Source organism: Dipteris shenzhenensis, chromosome 2 (assembly GCF_047967505.1).
Source record: "Dipteris shenzhenensis isolate YYH24624 ecotype China chromosome 2, Dip_SZ_1.0, whole genome shotgun sequence".
Lineage (NCBI taxonomy): Eukaryota > Viridiplantae > Streptophyta > Polypodiopsida > Gleicheniales > Dipteridaceae > Dipteris > Dipteris shenzhenensis.
Window position 1 is genome coordinate 63,183,470 of NC_141597.1, and position 14,562 is coordinate 63,198,031.

Below are 14,562 nucleotides of genomic sequence, written 5' to 3' on the forward strand. Positions count from 1 at the left end.
AACCATATTATATTATAGTTCAAGGCTTAACTTTATTAATATTCTTGATAAGATTAGAAGTGAGCAAACTATTCATTTATTGTATGTGCTAAAGTAGGGACTAAGGCTTTAATTATTTGATCTTTTAAATCATAACTTGTATTATGTTATATTTCATAAGGATATTTTGTGTCATTCATGATTGATTGTATAAATTGAAATGAAGCTTTTCTCCTATTGTCTCCTATAGTATCTTATGTAGGATTTTTTGATATAGTATATTTGCACTTAGATGCATAGAAGAAGATCACTTATGCTATGGGATGTGTGTGTGTGTGTGTGTGTGTGTGTGTGTGTGTGAGAGTGAGAGAGAGAGAGAGAGAGATAGAGATAGAGAGAGAGAGAGATTAGAGGAATATTATTTAAAGAATTTAAGTTAGTTTTGATTGAATCCATCTCAACCATATAAGCTTTACCCGTATTATTGAACTAAAGTGCATTCCACTTGGGAATGGTGCTAACAGTGCATTCCACTTAACAATGGTGCTAAGAGCGCATTCCCGCTGGCGCGGGAATGCTAGAAAATGCCAGACGTAGATGATGCCATCTATGTTGACAAAATGCAGAGTCCGCCACACCCGTTTCTGGCGTTTCAACGCCCCGCTGGAGACGGGTTTTCCTCCTCTCCAGGCGGACGGGCGGTGCGGTGCTAGGCTTCAATGCAATCGGTGGATTCGTTCTACCCTTGCAGGCTCTCTGCTTTTCTCGTCACGTCGTTCTCGATTCGTGGGATCTGCTTGTGGGCAACCGGAAGGTGTAGGTTGGTTCTAGGATGCAACAAGTTGCCTTCAGGCGAAGCAGACGGAATCGGGCACGCGAGAAGTTTGGTTTTTCCATGGAATAGCGTGGGAACGAGCTCTAACACAGCTAATCTCAGGATGGACTAGCTTCCATAAGGTTCATAGGGAGAATGGGAGCACTATTACAACCATACATGGTGATGTCAAGTGTGAGCAGCTGCGTGTTGAAGGGAAAGGGGTATGCAAGAAAAAGGAGAAGAGTTAAGGGAGCGACGGCGTTGTTCATGTTTGCCCCACTTTCCACGTTTTCGTGCTCCTCCCTCATTAATATATATCCCCAACCACCATCCCATGTATCGAGGTAGGCCATTCATCAATCTTGGAGATCTTCTTCGTCACAAAGACCAGCAGCAGCAGTTGCTCTTTGACAGTGAGTCGTAACCCGCACCCTTCTTTGCTTTACCGAATGAAAGCTTAGTTGCAACTCTACAGCCAATTTTTGTATAGTGTTTCGTAAGCCATCTTCAATTAAAGAGCAGCAAGTAATTCAGCTAAAAATCGGTCCCAAAAAGGATAAGGGACAGTTAGACATGACAATTCAACCGCTCAATTTCGACTAGCGGTTCACTTGTCACGTAGAAGAGGGCAGCACTTTTGTTGCGCCACAAGAAGCAGGTGTATTCTGAACTCGAAGAAATCTCCCAAGACCCCCTTAACGATGAGCCAGCCAGCTGGAGGCTTCGTTGTCAAGAGCATAAGGGATGTAGTACGAAAGGGCATCTTTACAATTCCTGCATCTCACGCGAGGCTTGCCGCGCAAGGGCTATGTGCGCTAACGTGGTCGTTGCTTGGCGGCGAACGGGTAAGGCTTTCATAGAATTAAATCGCTGCATGGAGTTCGCACAAGTGACGCATGCTCAGCTTCCTTTTAGTGGCCCTCTTCAATGTAGCGCATAGGCGCGTAGGCAGCGGTGCAGCTAGCTATTCGTTATCTTACCCCAAACTTCTGGATTATCCGACATCCCCGGCAGTACCTTGGCGCCTCGACAAAGAGCGTCCACTACGTGAGGAATCAGGACTCGTCTCCTGCCCCCTGCCCAGTCCACTCCTGCGATGCCCATCCAATACATGAGCGCTGATCCCCCAATGCATGTCCGGGTTCCTATCCGAGTATAAGTGGGCAAGTTGGTTATTAGCTCGCTTCCCCTTCTCGGTGTACAAAGGTAACGCGTCGTTCCCCCCTTACGAACTGAACATTAAAAGCTGAAGCGAGTTCATTTAGCCAGCTTGCAATTCTTAATCTGTCGAACCTGCGATCATCCAGGTCCTGGGCTCCCAGGTCACGGTTGTGTTTCGCTCATTCGAGTTGCGTCTGCAGCAGAACTGCTATCGGAAATTCGTCGGCGTTGGAGAGTCTACCTTTTGTATCATTGTCCGATGACGTCAGAAATGCGATAAGGTCGGGATTGATTTACCAAAAGCCGCCCCATTTGCAGGAATAATTTGCTGCGTGCAAAGAAACAGAAGCCATTCCGCTGATGGGCTAGGGTTCGGGGACTCCGCATTCCCCGACTTGAACCCTTGAATCATATAAAACGGTCTGACGACAAGTTTACAGGTCACCTAAAGGAAAATGTTTTTACAGCAGCAATTTCAATCAGGTATGTCACGCGCGATTTTGAGATTTAGGAACCATTTGCTAACGGAATAATTGGTGCAGACGAAAGATCTCAAGCCCAGATAGAATTACCGATGGATAGTGATACTATCGCAACAGGAAGAGTGGACAAGCATGGGGTAAGTCTCAAACATTGGAGGTATAGATGGCTTTTCGTCCAAGCAAATGACCACTGGGATCTGACTTTTCGTTTTGCTTGATCGCGATGATGGACAGACTGCCGCTGAGACCTCTACGTCTTCACGGGATATTGCCGAGTCTCCGACTGTGAAGGTGTAGAGCCTTCCTCTAAGTCGTGATACTTTTGTCGCACGTTCGTACTTAATGAAGTTAATCTTCGCATCAACATGCAGAAGCATCCGCGCTAAATATTGACGAGCGTAGGTTTTGATGGCAGGTGACTTCGATTGGCAGGAATGGACTGCAAATTCATGTACAATGTGGAAAGCGACCTGGTTTACTGGAGAAGCTCGTTGCAACCCTGGAGGAAGCAGGATTGGTTTTATTGGAAGCGGAAATCTCCGCGCAAAATCATGTTATTTTGGATGCTGTTGGAGTACAGGTAAGCTTTTGCATCGGTCTATAAGTCGATGCAGCTGAACATTTGTAGAAGTCGACTTGAGCCTCCCATGGCTTGTGAAAGCGATATAGGATACTCAGTCATTTCCGCTTGCTAGTTAGTGGTAGCTGTCTGCTTGCAGCTGGGAGAGAACTAACGTGTATGTGTACAAGATCTTGCTCTGATACAGGTTGCGTATATCGCTTATTGCTTTAAAACCAAACTATGTTTCGCCGTGGAACTTCAACTTTTCAGTTATAACATTTATTGGGATAATTAAGATCTGAGACATGCATTGTTAATACTCCCAAGGAGAATTGCTGAACCCGATTTTCATAACTGATTCCCGATCCTACAGGTTGTGCAAGAGAACAAACCCTCATATACATAGCTTTCATCGACTGCGTATCTGAACATTTTAGAATTGTGATCTCGAACTATTGTTGTGCAATTAAGGCGTCTTCTCATCTCATATTATCAATAGTCGAGCAGCTTGTAGATTTTGATCCAGTAACCAGACTCTCATGTTGCAGCTGCTCATTTAGATTTCTCTTTCTGTTGGACAGGAGCTCATCAAAGCTAACTAGAGTTCTCCTTCTGCTCGCCTTGTTAGGAGAGAGGAACGTTGATGGAAGCTGCCCCGCTTAAGAGCTTATTGCTAGACGTCATCGGTACTGCCCCTCAAGTACCGTCCGCCACTGGTACTACTACGGCTGATTCCTCCGATGTCTGATCGAGTATGATACTCCCCTTCACGCTCGACGGCTGGCTGAACGGCCATGCCGTGTGTGCAGAAAGTAAGTTTCTATGGACACTCACCTGACGTACTTCTACTCTATGACGTTTCTATGGACACTCACCTGACGTACTTGTACTCTATGACATTTTATTTAGATGAGGGAATACAAACGCTATATAGATTATAATCTGGTAGAAGCACAGATTGGTATATTTTAGAGTACGTTAAGATTTTCAACATGTGAAAAGTTTTGGGGACAGTATTCTTTGAGGAAAACTAGTTAGCAAAGTGCCTTGATCTTGTGCATTTAGTACGTGCGTGGCTAGATGCATTCACGGGCTTATTGCTCCATTCTTCATTAATTAATTTCGCATACAAACCCTGCATATGAACAAGTTCAAGAGCACGAACACCTTGATGAGCACGAACACTTTGATGAAAGACAAACGGGAGAGCATGTGAGGTCCATCCAAATTTTTTAAAGATTGATGGAGGCAAAGAGAGGATGCCTTATAGCAACGAGTTTATCATGCCTATTTTAGAAGAAACAAGTTTGAAGGTAGAAAACAAGTCCATATATTTTTTTAAAATAAAAGAAAGTAGCATAGTGGAAATGGAATAATAAAAGCTAAAATCCAAAAATATGTGGTCTGTGGAATGTTTTTTTTCCCAAAAAAAGAAAGCTTCTATGAATGCTTGAAAAAAACCGTACATCTGAGCTGCCAAAAGGAGCTTAGGAAGGTAAGCACAAGAGAAAGAAGAGGCTGTCAAAAAATAACCAGCCTGTTTCCTAGAGAACCCAACACATTGCCTAGGGAATCTCTGGAACAAGCAGGATGGGGGTTTATACATCCAAGGGATATCTTCGACGTAGAAGACGCTTGTAGGTCAACCCTTGCAGAATCGCTCCCGTCCTTCAATAGTCGCTCTCGATCCTAGAGTATCGCACTCCCAAATGGCACACAAAGTAAAGATAATGTCCTACCAGATGGCAAAAAGGATAGCAGCTGGAGTGATCTGCTGACCTCCCAACATCCGACTGCACTGGACTCTCTCTGTTCTTTGGTGAGGGTGTCGGGTGTACATGGGAAGGTGATGATGCATCTTTCTCAAAGACCTTTGTCCATGTACTCTATATGCTAGAGAGGCTAGCCGTTATGTATAAGAAAAAGAGCATCTTCTCTACTCTACTCGATTGCCCTACTCTGGCTAGCCAAAACCACTCCCCCGGTTGCCATTAAATATCAGGGAGGAGACAATGCTCCTAGAGCCACAAACACCAAACGGATCCTTCTAGGGATGACAGGATTGTGCTCAGATCAATGTGCCATCCTTGCCTGTCTCAATTTGTAATAGGCCTCCAAGTCCTACTTTGTAAAACTTGCAGTGAAACAAGGATCTCCCAAAAAAAGCAAACTCTGAGAGGCACCCTTGTTTGTGAAAACTGCCCATACCAACTATGAGAGGTCCAAGGATTGTGTAGACCTTCCCACCAAGAGGTGAGGATACCTGCGTCAAGAGTTTGCTATCCGTGTACCTGCCCCCCTGAAATGCAAGAGTTTTTATGCTCTGGTCTTTGCATCCCTATGGAGTTGGCTCCAGACTCTGAAAGATCTAGTTGGGCCACTGTCCCACTGCACCCATCCAATATGTGTCTGCTAGCCTAACATACGCCCCTATGTGTCTCGGACCTCTAGGTGTCAAATGATCAGTTGCCTCTCAAACTCCTCCCTGCAAGAAGGGTTGGAGCCCCCTAGCCAGTTGCATTTAGACTCTAAAAAGGCTCTTCATGAGGGGGGATCCCTTTCCTCTGAGGGGCGCCTCTGAAAAGATCCACTACGGGGTTGTTGCCACTATCTATCCATGTGAGGAGTGTTTCGTAGGATCTCCCTATTGAAGAAGGAACTTCTAAGGCTCCACACCTAGAATGAGATCACGAACCACTAGCTTTCTCAAGTGGGCTCTGCTCTGCATCTCTAGATCAATGATGCCCAAACCTCCTTATGTCTACGGCATGCTCACAGTGTGCCATGCCATGTAGGCTCTATTATATATTCCTTGTGCCATCCAAACCTGCCCAAAGGAAGTTGCACACCAACCATCTCAATTGCACCATACAACCCTGTGTGGAAACACCAACAAGAGGCTATATACCACAGGCGATGGCAAGAAGAACCTGATTGATCACAAGTGCTCTAAATGCTAAGGAGAGTTTGTCTGAGCTCTTGCACTAAACCCTCTCTAGAAACGGTCTAATCAACTACTCTACTGAGATTTCCATGCCCACTTGGTAGTCGAGGTATCTCACTATCTATTTCTGTGGAATCCAACAAAAGTTAGAAGAGGCCCCCTAGTCTCAGACCTCCTGACCCACTTCTATGCTCGCGAAGAAGCCAACAGATTTGGTCTAGTTAATGCGGGCCCTAGAGGCTAGGTCATAGTAGATAGCCAAGGCCCCCCTGATGACCTCAAGGCACACGGCTGACCACCCTCCACATTTAGAGTTTGCAGATGAACCATAAACTATGAATCTAGCATTTCCTCCTCTTGTCGCATTGACAACCTCATTCTTGTGAGACCAACCAGCTGAGATTGTAGAAAATAGCCCAATGCCTCCACTACTAAAAGAAAGAGGAAGGGGGTGAGCAGGCAGCCCATCGAACTGAGCAAAAAATAGAGATGGCCTCACCATGTGCCCTCCAATGACCACTTGGCTAGAGCTCCCTACGTATAAAGCCGAGTCCACCACTCTGAGAAATTGAGTCTTCGCATGGTGCCCTCTAAAAAGGCCACTCCACTGAGACCCCACTCTATCATATGCCTTCTTGAAATCTAAGGGAAGGATGGTGAGAGACTTCAACTCCTCCCTAGCCTAATCTAGTGCCTCCTAGAAAGTAAAGATGTCCAAGATACTACGTACCTGAACAAATCCCATCTATGTTGGGGAGTGGGAGAGGAGGAGGACATCATAGAAGAGAATGTTGGAACCAAAGAGTGAAGTGTTCCATTCATTTTAGAGGAAAGCCTCTCATTTTATAGAAAGAGAGAGAGGGTGGCCTAAATCATATGCACCTCTCCTACATCAAAGGAGATAACTCCTACATCATAGGAACTCCTAAATCAAAGGCGCCTCCCCAAGTGGGGGCCTTGCATTACATCATCACATGTGTCATGGTCCAAACACCTCATAGCACTAAGTGTGCTTCACACAATCACAATCTCTCTCTCTCTCTCTCTCTCTCTCTCTCTCTCTCACACACACACACACACACACACACACACACACATACACATGATCATATGACTACTAGAGAAAGCTCTTGATCACACAATTCCCAACAGTCTACATATCATGAATGTTGTCTGGCATGTGGGGTCTCAACTGCGCTCAAGACTTTGGCCAAGATCTTGTAAGTAGTGTCCAATAAGGTGATCGGTCTCCACTTCCTAATATTCAATCTATCTCCCCCCTTTGGAATCAAGCATATCCAGGGTCAACGTTTGCTTGGGTGTAGCCAATTGCGAAACTATTTTCAAGGCCATTTAGGGGCCATGACGCGTTGGTGGGTGAGATTTTGAATTTTGCGTTGACCCGTGCTCTTGTCGAAAGTTTTTTCAACATCATGATTGCCGCACTGGCGTAATACTGAGACATAATCTTATCATTGTCAATAGCGCAGAGCTCGATACATGGCACTATATGCATTTACTCATGAGCACAGAGACTATTGCTTTGCCTCTGGGCTGACTACATCACATAGCTTTTGCCTTGCCACCTGTCATTGTGCAACTTTGCCATCTGTCTCTGCATAGCTTTGTCATATGTCACTGCGCAACAAAATCTTTTGTTACACTGACCATCGTGTTGGTTCGAGCAATGATGTTGGCATGGAGCGACCACCACGTTGGCCTAGCTATAGCACAAAACTTTTTCCTTGCCATCTATCATTGTGCAACTTTGCCATCTATCGCTGTGCAACACAATCTTTTGTTGTGCTGGCTCGAGCAATGATGTTGGCATGGAGAGATCACCATGTTGGCATGAAGACCACCGTGGCAAGTCAATCCCTAAAGGGGACCCCTCAAGGTCCATATTTGCAACCACCGTGCTGGTTGTTGGAGCTATTTTAGTCCTATTACTCATTGTGCAACAATTTCTCAACCACCACACTAGTTCTTCAAGCTATCTTAGTTCCAAGCTAAGGAAAATGTAGACATTTGCAATTTATGATAGTTTCCTTACAACCATTGTGCTGGTTATTGGAATTATTATAGTTCTAAACCACTACGCTAGTTATTGGAGTTATTATAGTTCTAAACCAAGGAAAATATACTCCTATGTTGAAGCTATTTTTGTCCTACTAGTCCTTGTGCAACAATTTTTGCTAGTTCTTGGAGCTATTTTAGTGCTATTTTAGCTCCAAGATAAGGAAAATATAGTCCTATTTTAGAGCTATTTTAGTCCTTAGTAACAATTACTTGTGCAGCAATCGCACCGGTTGCAATGAATCCTAAATGAGGGCATCTGGGAACCATTTGCACTACAGTAACGAGAATTTTTTCAATAGTTTCTTGTGCAACGATGCCTATGGATGCAGTAAAATGTAAACGAGGGCAAAAATATTCCATTTGTGCTTCTTTAAAGCCACTTTCACTACCGAAGTAACAACAACAATAGTTTTTGCGATAATGGTACTACATTGAAATTGAAACAAAAGAAATTACATCTGATAGTTTTTGCAATAATAGTATTACATCAAAATTGAAACAAAATAAATTATATCCAAAGCAAATATTTAACAAAAAAGATTCCATCCAACAATGCTAGCACTTTGTCTTTGTGACACTTAAACACTTTTCGCACTTGAGAGCACCACCGTTGTGGCGGGACCTAGTGTCACTTTTTTCTCTTGTTAGCACTTTCTTACACTTTTGACTTGGTGCCTTGTATGTAGGGGTCAATACGAACACCTCGTAGTGCTATCGTAGTTCGCACTTCCTTACAAATTTGACCCGAAACTCCTCATATGCAAGGGACAATACGAGCACCTAGTAATTGAACATAACCTTCTTCATAGCAACTTCCTTTAAGGCACTAGGAGAGAGAACTCAACTTGGTGGTAAGCTCAATTGAGCACAACCTTCAACAGTGGACAAGGAACTCAATCCAATGGTAGTGAACTCCAGCACACCGATGCATGCTCTCAATGTGTTAGAGCTCATCACCAAGTTGAGTTCTCCTTCCGGCGTGTCGAAAGTTGTGCTCAATTACAAGAGGCTCATCACCAAGTTGAATTCTCTCCTAGTGCCTGATGGAACAATGACGACTGACATTCATAGCTGAGAACAGGATCATATGTGACGGACTTGAAATCCATTTTGCAATCCCCCCCTTAAGACCCGTTTCCCTTGGCTCCCCATCTTGCAACTTACTTGGTCATGGCTATGGTTGGTGGAGTGTTGCAAGATGGAGAGCCAAGGCAAACAATGGATCCCATGACTTGGGCAGCATTATGAAGGGGCATCGAGGTTGCATCCAAAGATTCATTATAGGGGTTGAAGGGGGCTTGGAGAGCGTGAAAGGGGGTAGGAGAGGAATTTACCTGGGTGTGGTGAATCGTTTCTGTGCCCTTAAGCCCTTTATATAGCTAGTTCTTATGTCAGTTTGTGCGACTCTGGGTGTCTATCGCTACTAAGAGCACACAATCCACCCGCTGGACTTTACTCTAGTAGCCCACCCTAGCGCAGGCGATCATATACATCATTGTCTAGCCATGATGTACGATTAGATGGTTGCCATGGGAGAATTTCTCGGTCATTGGAGCCAACATCATAATAATTCAATGGGATGAGGGGGGAGGAGCGGTGGCACATGCACCCAGCTTGCTGGTAGCTCGGCCTAGTATAGGCAGTCATATACATCATCGTCTAGCCATGGCATGCGATTAGATGGTTGCCATGGGAGAATTTCTCAGTTATCGGAGCCAAGATCATGATAATTCAATGGGATGAGTGGGGAGGAGCGATGGCATATGGACCGAGCTTGGTGGTAGCACAACCTACCGTAGGCGGTCATATACATCATCGTCTAGCCATGACGTGCAATTAAATGGTTGCCATGGGAGAATTTCTTGGTCATCAAAAAATTCTAACAGTCTGATATGTTCTCATAGTCTAACTTTAGCTTAATGCTAATCTGAGCGTGCGAATTAGATGGTCCCTCATGCAAAGTCATTGTTATTACAGTCTAATTCTAACTCAATGCTAATCTGAGCTTGTGAACTAGATGGCCCCTCATGCAAAGTCATTGTTATTACAATCAATTGAAGAAAGGCAACAATAAAATAGGACATCAGATTAGCATTGAGTCGGTTCATCAGACTGTAACAACAATAGTTCTCGGTCATAAGAACAAGAACTATTGTTAGTACAGTCTGATGAACTGATTGAATGCTAATCTAGGCTTGTGAACTAGATGGTGGTCCCCCATGCAAAGTCATTGTTATTACAGTCTGATTCTGGCTCAATGCTAATCTGAGCCTATGAATTAGATGGTCCCTCATGCACAATCATTGTTATTACAATCTGATTCCGGCTGACTGCTAATCTGAATCTATGAATTAGATGGTCCCTCATGCATAATCATCGTCACAAAAACAAGCATGGTGGTTTTTTGTGATTAGTATACTATTTGGGATTTACATTTTCCCTTGTTTGGAATTTATTGATTGGGATTTACTAAAACAAGCGCGGTGGTTGTTTGGGATTTACTAAAGGTTATATTTTGTGGGCGTTGTAGTAGTTAATCCTAAACCAACAAAAATGCATTTCCTTGCCAGTGCCTACCTCTTCTAGCCTTAACTATCATACAAATAACCTATCACATTCATCAAGGTAATGTGTGGGGAATCTATCAGTACACGGATCTTCAAAGATGGCAAATATCTCATTGGATTACATCGTTGAGCATGTCAAGATGGCTTGATTTGACATATTAGAATATGTGAACAAATACAGCTTGGATAGCAAGAGAGCAACTAGTTTAAAAACCCAACAACTCTCGAGTGAAGGAACAAAGATGGAAAGCCACAACACCAATGATATTTTTTCTATCGCTTGTCTTGAGCTTGATGAAGCCATTTCGCAAGGGATCCCTCGACAACCCAAGATTATCGTAGATGAGATTGATTGCTTGGAGAAGGAACATAGAGTTCCTAAGAGTGTCATTCACAAGATGGTCATATTGTAGGAGGAGCTGTGGGAAGGCCTTCAATACTATAAGAACCCACAGTTTGCGAAATATGTTGCTGAAGGATCCCATTGTGCGAAGTGTCGAGCCCTTGTCTTGGAATCCTTGTGTAAATATAAAGTCCTTCAAAGATCTCAGACTTGATCTCTTGGAATCTTGGATTAATATTACCCAGGACTTTTTTAGGGGGTAACCACCCCTCTGAAATAGTCGGCTTTTCAATAGAACTTTAGAAAATTGTCTTCTTTTTTTAAAAAAAGAGTAGTAAATTGCCTTTGTATTTATCCATCCTTAGATACGATGGAGGTCTCTTTTTAAAATGTAGAAGAGTAAAACTTGGTTGTATACTACCCGGGTATGGAGCTTTAGGGGCTAACTATACATTTGGCTTTTCTATATAACTTCAGTTTTAAAGTTATAATTCACCATTTATCTATCCTTGGATATGACTGCTTCACTCAGTTGGACTTTATAATTTGAAAATGTTGCATTTAGTTGGATTATTTAGTTGGATTCAAAGCTGGTTCTATTTTCTTATGACTGCTTCACTCACTTGGACTTTATAATTTGAAAATGTTTCCTTGAGTTGCACTTTATAATTTGATGGAAATTTTCCAATAATATAGAACGATTCCATAGAGCGTAATTCATTTAGGACTTATGGTCACCAGACCGATGGTGGCTAAATTCTGATAATAGATAAAGAGAACCAACCTAAAGGGGACTGTTTTACTATAGCACTTTGCAACAATATGATCCATTTTAGCATAGCAAGGCGGTAGTATAGGATAAGTGGTCGCCAGCATAGTGGTTGGTTGCACACTAGGATATTAATTGCTACCAGCGTGGTGGTTTGCTTCTATTATTACAAGATGAATGGTATGCAATTCATTCGTTTAGGATTTGTGGTCATAGCCTGGCAGTTAAAATTTGGCAATATTTAAAGAGAACCAGCCTATAGAGGATGCCATAAACAAATGCATTTTCTAGTATTTCACTACCATGGTGGTTGAAATATGACAATAATTAAAGAGAACCAACCTGTTTGTGGGAGCTATTTTCCTTGTGTGCAACCTTGGGATTTACCAAAACAAGCACGGTGGTTGTTTGGGACACATGATGAGGATCCAAGTGGCCTTTCTTGTGACACATGGTGAGGATCTAGGTCGCCTATAGAATGCACATTCATCGAGGAGACATGGCCATCGATCCCATTGGAGCAATGCTCCAATACGACTAGATCTCAAGTCATTCACAGCTTGCCTGCACAGGTCAAAGCCTATGTGTGTTTGGCAAATCGGCAACAATAAACCTTCCTGACTTTGAGTTTCCTAATGCACCAGGGCTTCCAATGCTCAAAGTCCCTTTGCCTAATTAAAATGTCAGGATTCTAATCCATAAAATTGAGATACAATCTGTCTACTGACCCAACATGCAGGCCCCCTTTTTGCACTACTATGAGGAAAATAATACAAAATACAGTATGTGCAAAAATGCTGTCTAATTAAACTAATCAACCTACATGAAAACAAAGCAATTTCAACCCCTGGGCTGATTTAATGTAGTCATATATAATAAGATAATAGTAAAACAAAACAATTTCAACCACCGCATTGGTTTAGGACAATCACAATTTCAACGATTGGGCTAGTTTAGGACACGGTCACAATTTCAACCACCAGGTTGGTTTAGGACAGTCACTATTTCAACTATCGGACTGGTTTAGCCTGACGATCACAATTAGACAATAACAAGTATATTGCTTTTCATTTCTAAATTTCACAATTAGAAAATAGCAATATATTTCTTTTCATTTCTATACCAATATATTGCTTTTCATTTCTTTATTTCTATTCAACCACAATTAAATCAGATACTGCTATTTGACTTAAAACAGCACCGGGCTAGCTTAGGACAATCACAATCACATTAAGTCCAAGCCATCTCGGTCTAGAAATTAAGTGGTATATGACCCGAGTAGTAGGAAATTAAATTTAGCTAATTTAAGTACTAAGGAACACATTATTTTCAACCACCGAGCTAGTCAACAACTAATGTACGTTCAACAAGACTGGTGTTTGAGTTGAACTAGCCATGGCTGTATGACGTTCAAACCACTGGGCTTGTTTAGTAAAATAACAATATATTTTTGTTCTGTTTGTGAAATATATTGCTGCTACTTTTTGTTCAATCACAAGATAAGCACATAACTAGTATTTGAGCTAAACCAACCACTGTTGCATGATGTGTTGAGATATCGAGCTCCACTCATGAAATGCCAGGGTGACCGTTGTGCATTAATGTCACCGACTTGTTGGCTGCAGATGCGGTTGGTACACCGCCCATGAATAATAGCTGGATGATAGCTATCTTTATGTACTCTAGTTAGTGGCTCAGTTAGTATGCCACCTTAGTTAGCTGAGTTTAGTTTGGGACCCATGACATATAGGGTTCACCTATTCTTTTGTACTTAGAGTTCTTTTGGCTTTCATAACTAAGAAGAGGAAAACTATTTTTAGCCTCCATCTTTGTGTGTATTCCCCCATTGTGTATGTGAGAAAGCCACAAGTGAGACTCCTTCCTTCTCTCCCACACTCTTCACATGGTATCAGAGCTCGGTTCGTAGTAAGGAGCTCAAGAAAGCAAACCAAGTTCACGGTGTCCTAGTAAGAGTATCAGTGTTGCTTTCCTTTTTTTGAGTTTGGGAGCAAATCTATGCAGGTAGCATAGCCGGAAAGTGCAAGAGTGCACTGTCTCAGATTAGGACGTCCTTTGCAGTGTGGCGAGAGGACAGTATGTGCTACGGGTGAGGGCAAAGCCCTTGGTGAAATTATTTTTTTGATTCGAGGCCATTTTGGGGCCCGTTTTGGTGGCGAAAGTTTTCCACAGACACTCAGGAAAGTGCCCTATTTTTATTGTGCGACCACTGTTTTGCAGGTCGGTGAAAAGTTATCACAGAAATTACATCGTATGCCTGTGCGCAGAGATATTGGAAGTGACAAAATCATTCTTATTGGAAGTGACAAAATCATTCTTATTGCTTGTTGATGCATAATCGTCACTAGGAGTGACTGTGTGGTCAAATACCACTCTCGTCAGTTTTGCAGATTTGCCCTTGTGAGGCAAAAGTTGTGTTTTTTTGCAGTGACAGAATATTTTGCAGTGTTTTGTAATGGCGTCTGATGCTCTTTCACAGATTGTCACTGAAAAGCTTGATAAGAACAACTTCCAAGCATGGAAGTTTAGAATGACGAATTTCCTTAAGAAAAAAGGCTATTGTGAGTTCATTACTGGAGTTGAACAAGAACCAGTTATTCCTAATGTTCCCAATCAATAGGAGTTGCAAGCATTTAAAGGCTAGCATGAGAGAGTCAGAAAAGTTATGTACTGGCTGTTTATAAGTATTTTAGATTCTATGATTGTGCATATTCAGGATGCAAGCACGCCGAAGGAGGCATGGGATACTTTGACAAAAATGTATAGCACAAATATGCAAGCTAGGAAAATGCAACTCAAGCAGGGGTTGCATAATGTGCAGAGAGAAAATATGAGCATCAA

The 14,562-nt window shown here is 42.7% G+C and overlaps 1 protein-coding gene across 3 annotated transcripts; it reads left to right on the forward strand.

Moving 5' to 3' along the window:
- Window positions 1-1,352: 1,352 nt before the first annotated feature.
- Window positions 1,353-4,010, forward strand: LOC147905144 (uncharacterized). Of its 3 annotated transcripts, XM_087396896.1 has the most exons (7): window positions 1,353-1,641; window positions 1,811-2,002; window positions 2,104-2,397; window positions 2,500-2,576; window positions 2,674-2,730; window positions 2,855-3,019; window positions 3,630-4,010. In XM_087396896.1, exons 4-7 carry the CDS (start codon window positions 2,532-2,534, stop codon window positions 3,747-3,749), a joined length of 387 nt encoding a protein of 128 aa, XP_087253022.1. In that variant the 5' UTR covers window positions 1,353-1,641; window positions 1,811-2,002; window positions 2,104-2,397; window positions 2,500-2,531; the 3' UTR covers window positions 3,750-4,010. The 3 variants fall into 3 exon arrangements, with proteins under 3 accessions (XP_087253022.1, XP_087253036.1, XP_087253028.1); XM_087396910.1 differs by lacking the exon at window positions 1,353-1,641 and having other exon boundaries at window positions 1,659-2,002; window positions 3,583-3,712; XM_087396902.1 differs by lacking the exon at window positions 1,353-1,641 and having other exon boundaries at window positions 1,662-2,002; window positions 2,276-2,397.
- The last annotated feature ends 10,552 nt before the right edge of the window (window positions 4,011-14,562 follow it).

What these genes read in the sequence shown, in the direction of transcription:
- LOC147905144 (XM_087396896.1), top strand. Translation starts at nt 2,532, where the DNA reads ATGGATAGTGATACTATCGCAACAGGAAGAGTGGACAAGCATGGG. An exon ending in GAAGAGTGGACAAGCATGGG is followed by an intron (nt 2,577 to 2,673) that starts GTAAGTCTCAAA and finishes GATGATGGACAG; the next exon opens with ACTGCCGCTGAGACCTCTAC. An exon ending in CCGAGTCTCCGACTGTGAAG is followed by an intron (nt 2,731 to 2,854) that starts GTGTAGAGCCTT and finishes TTTTGATGGCAG; the next exon opens with GTGACTTCGATTGGCAGGAA.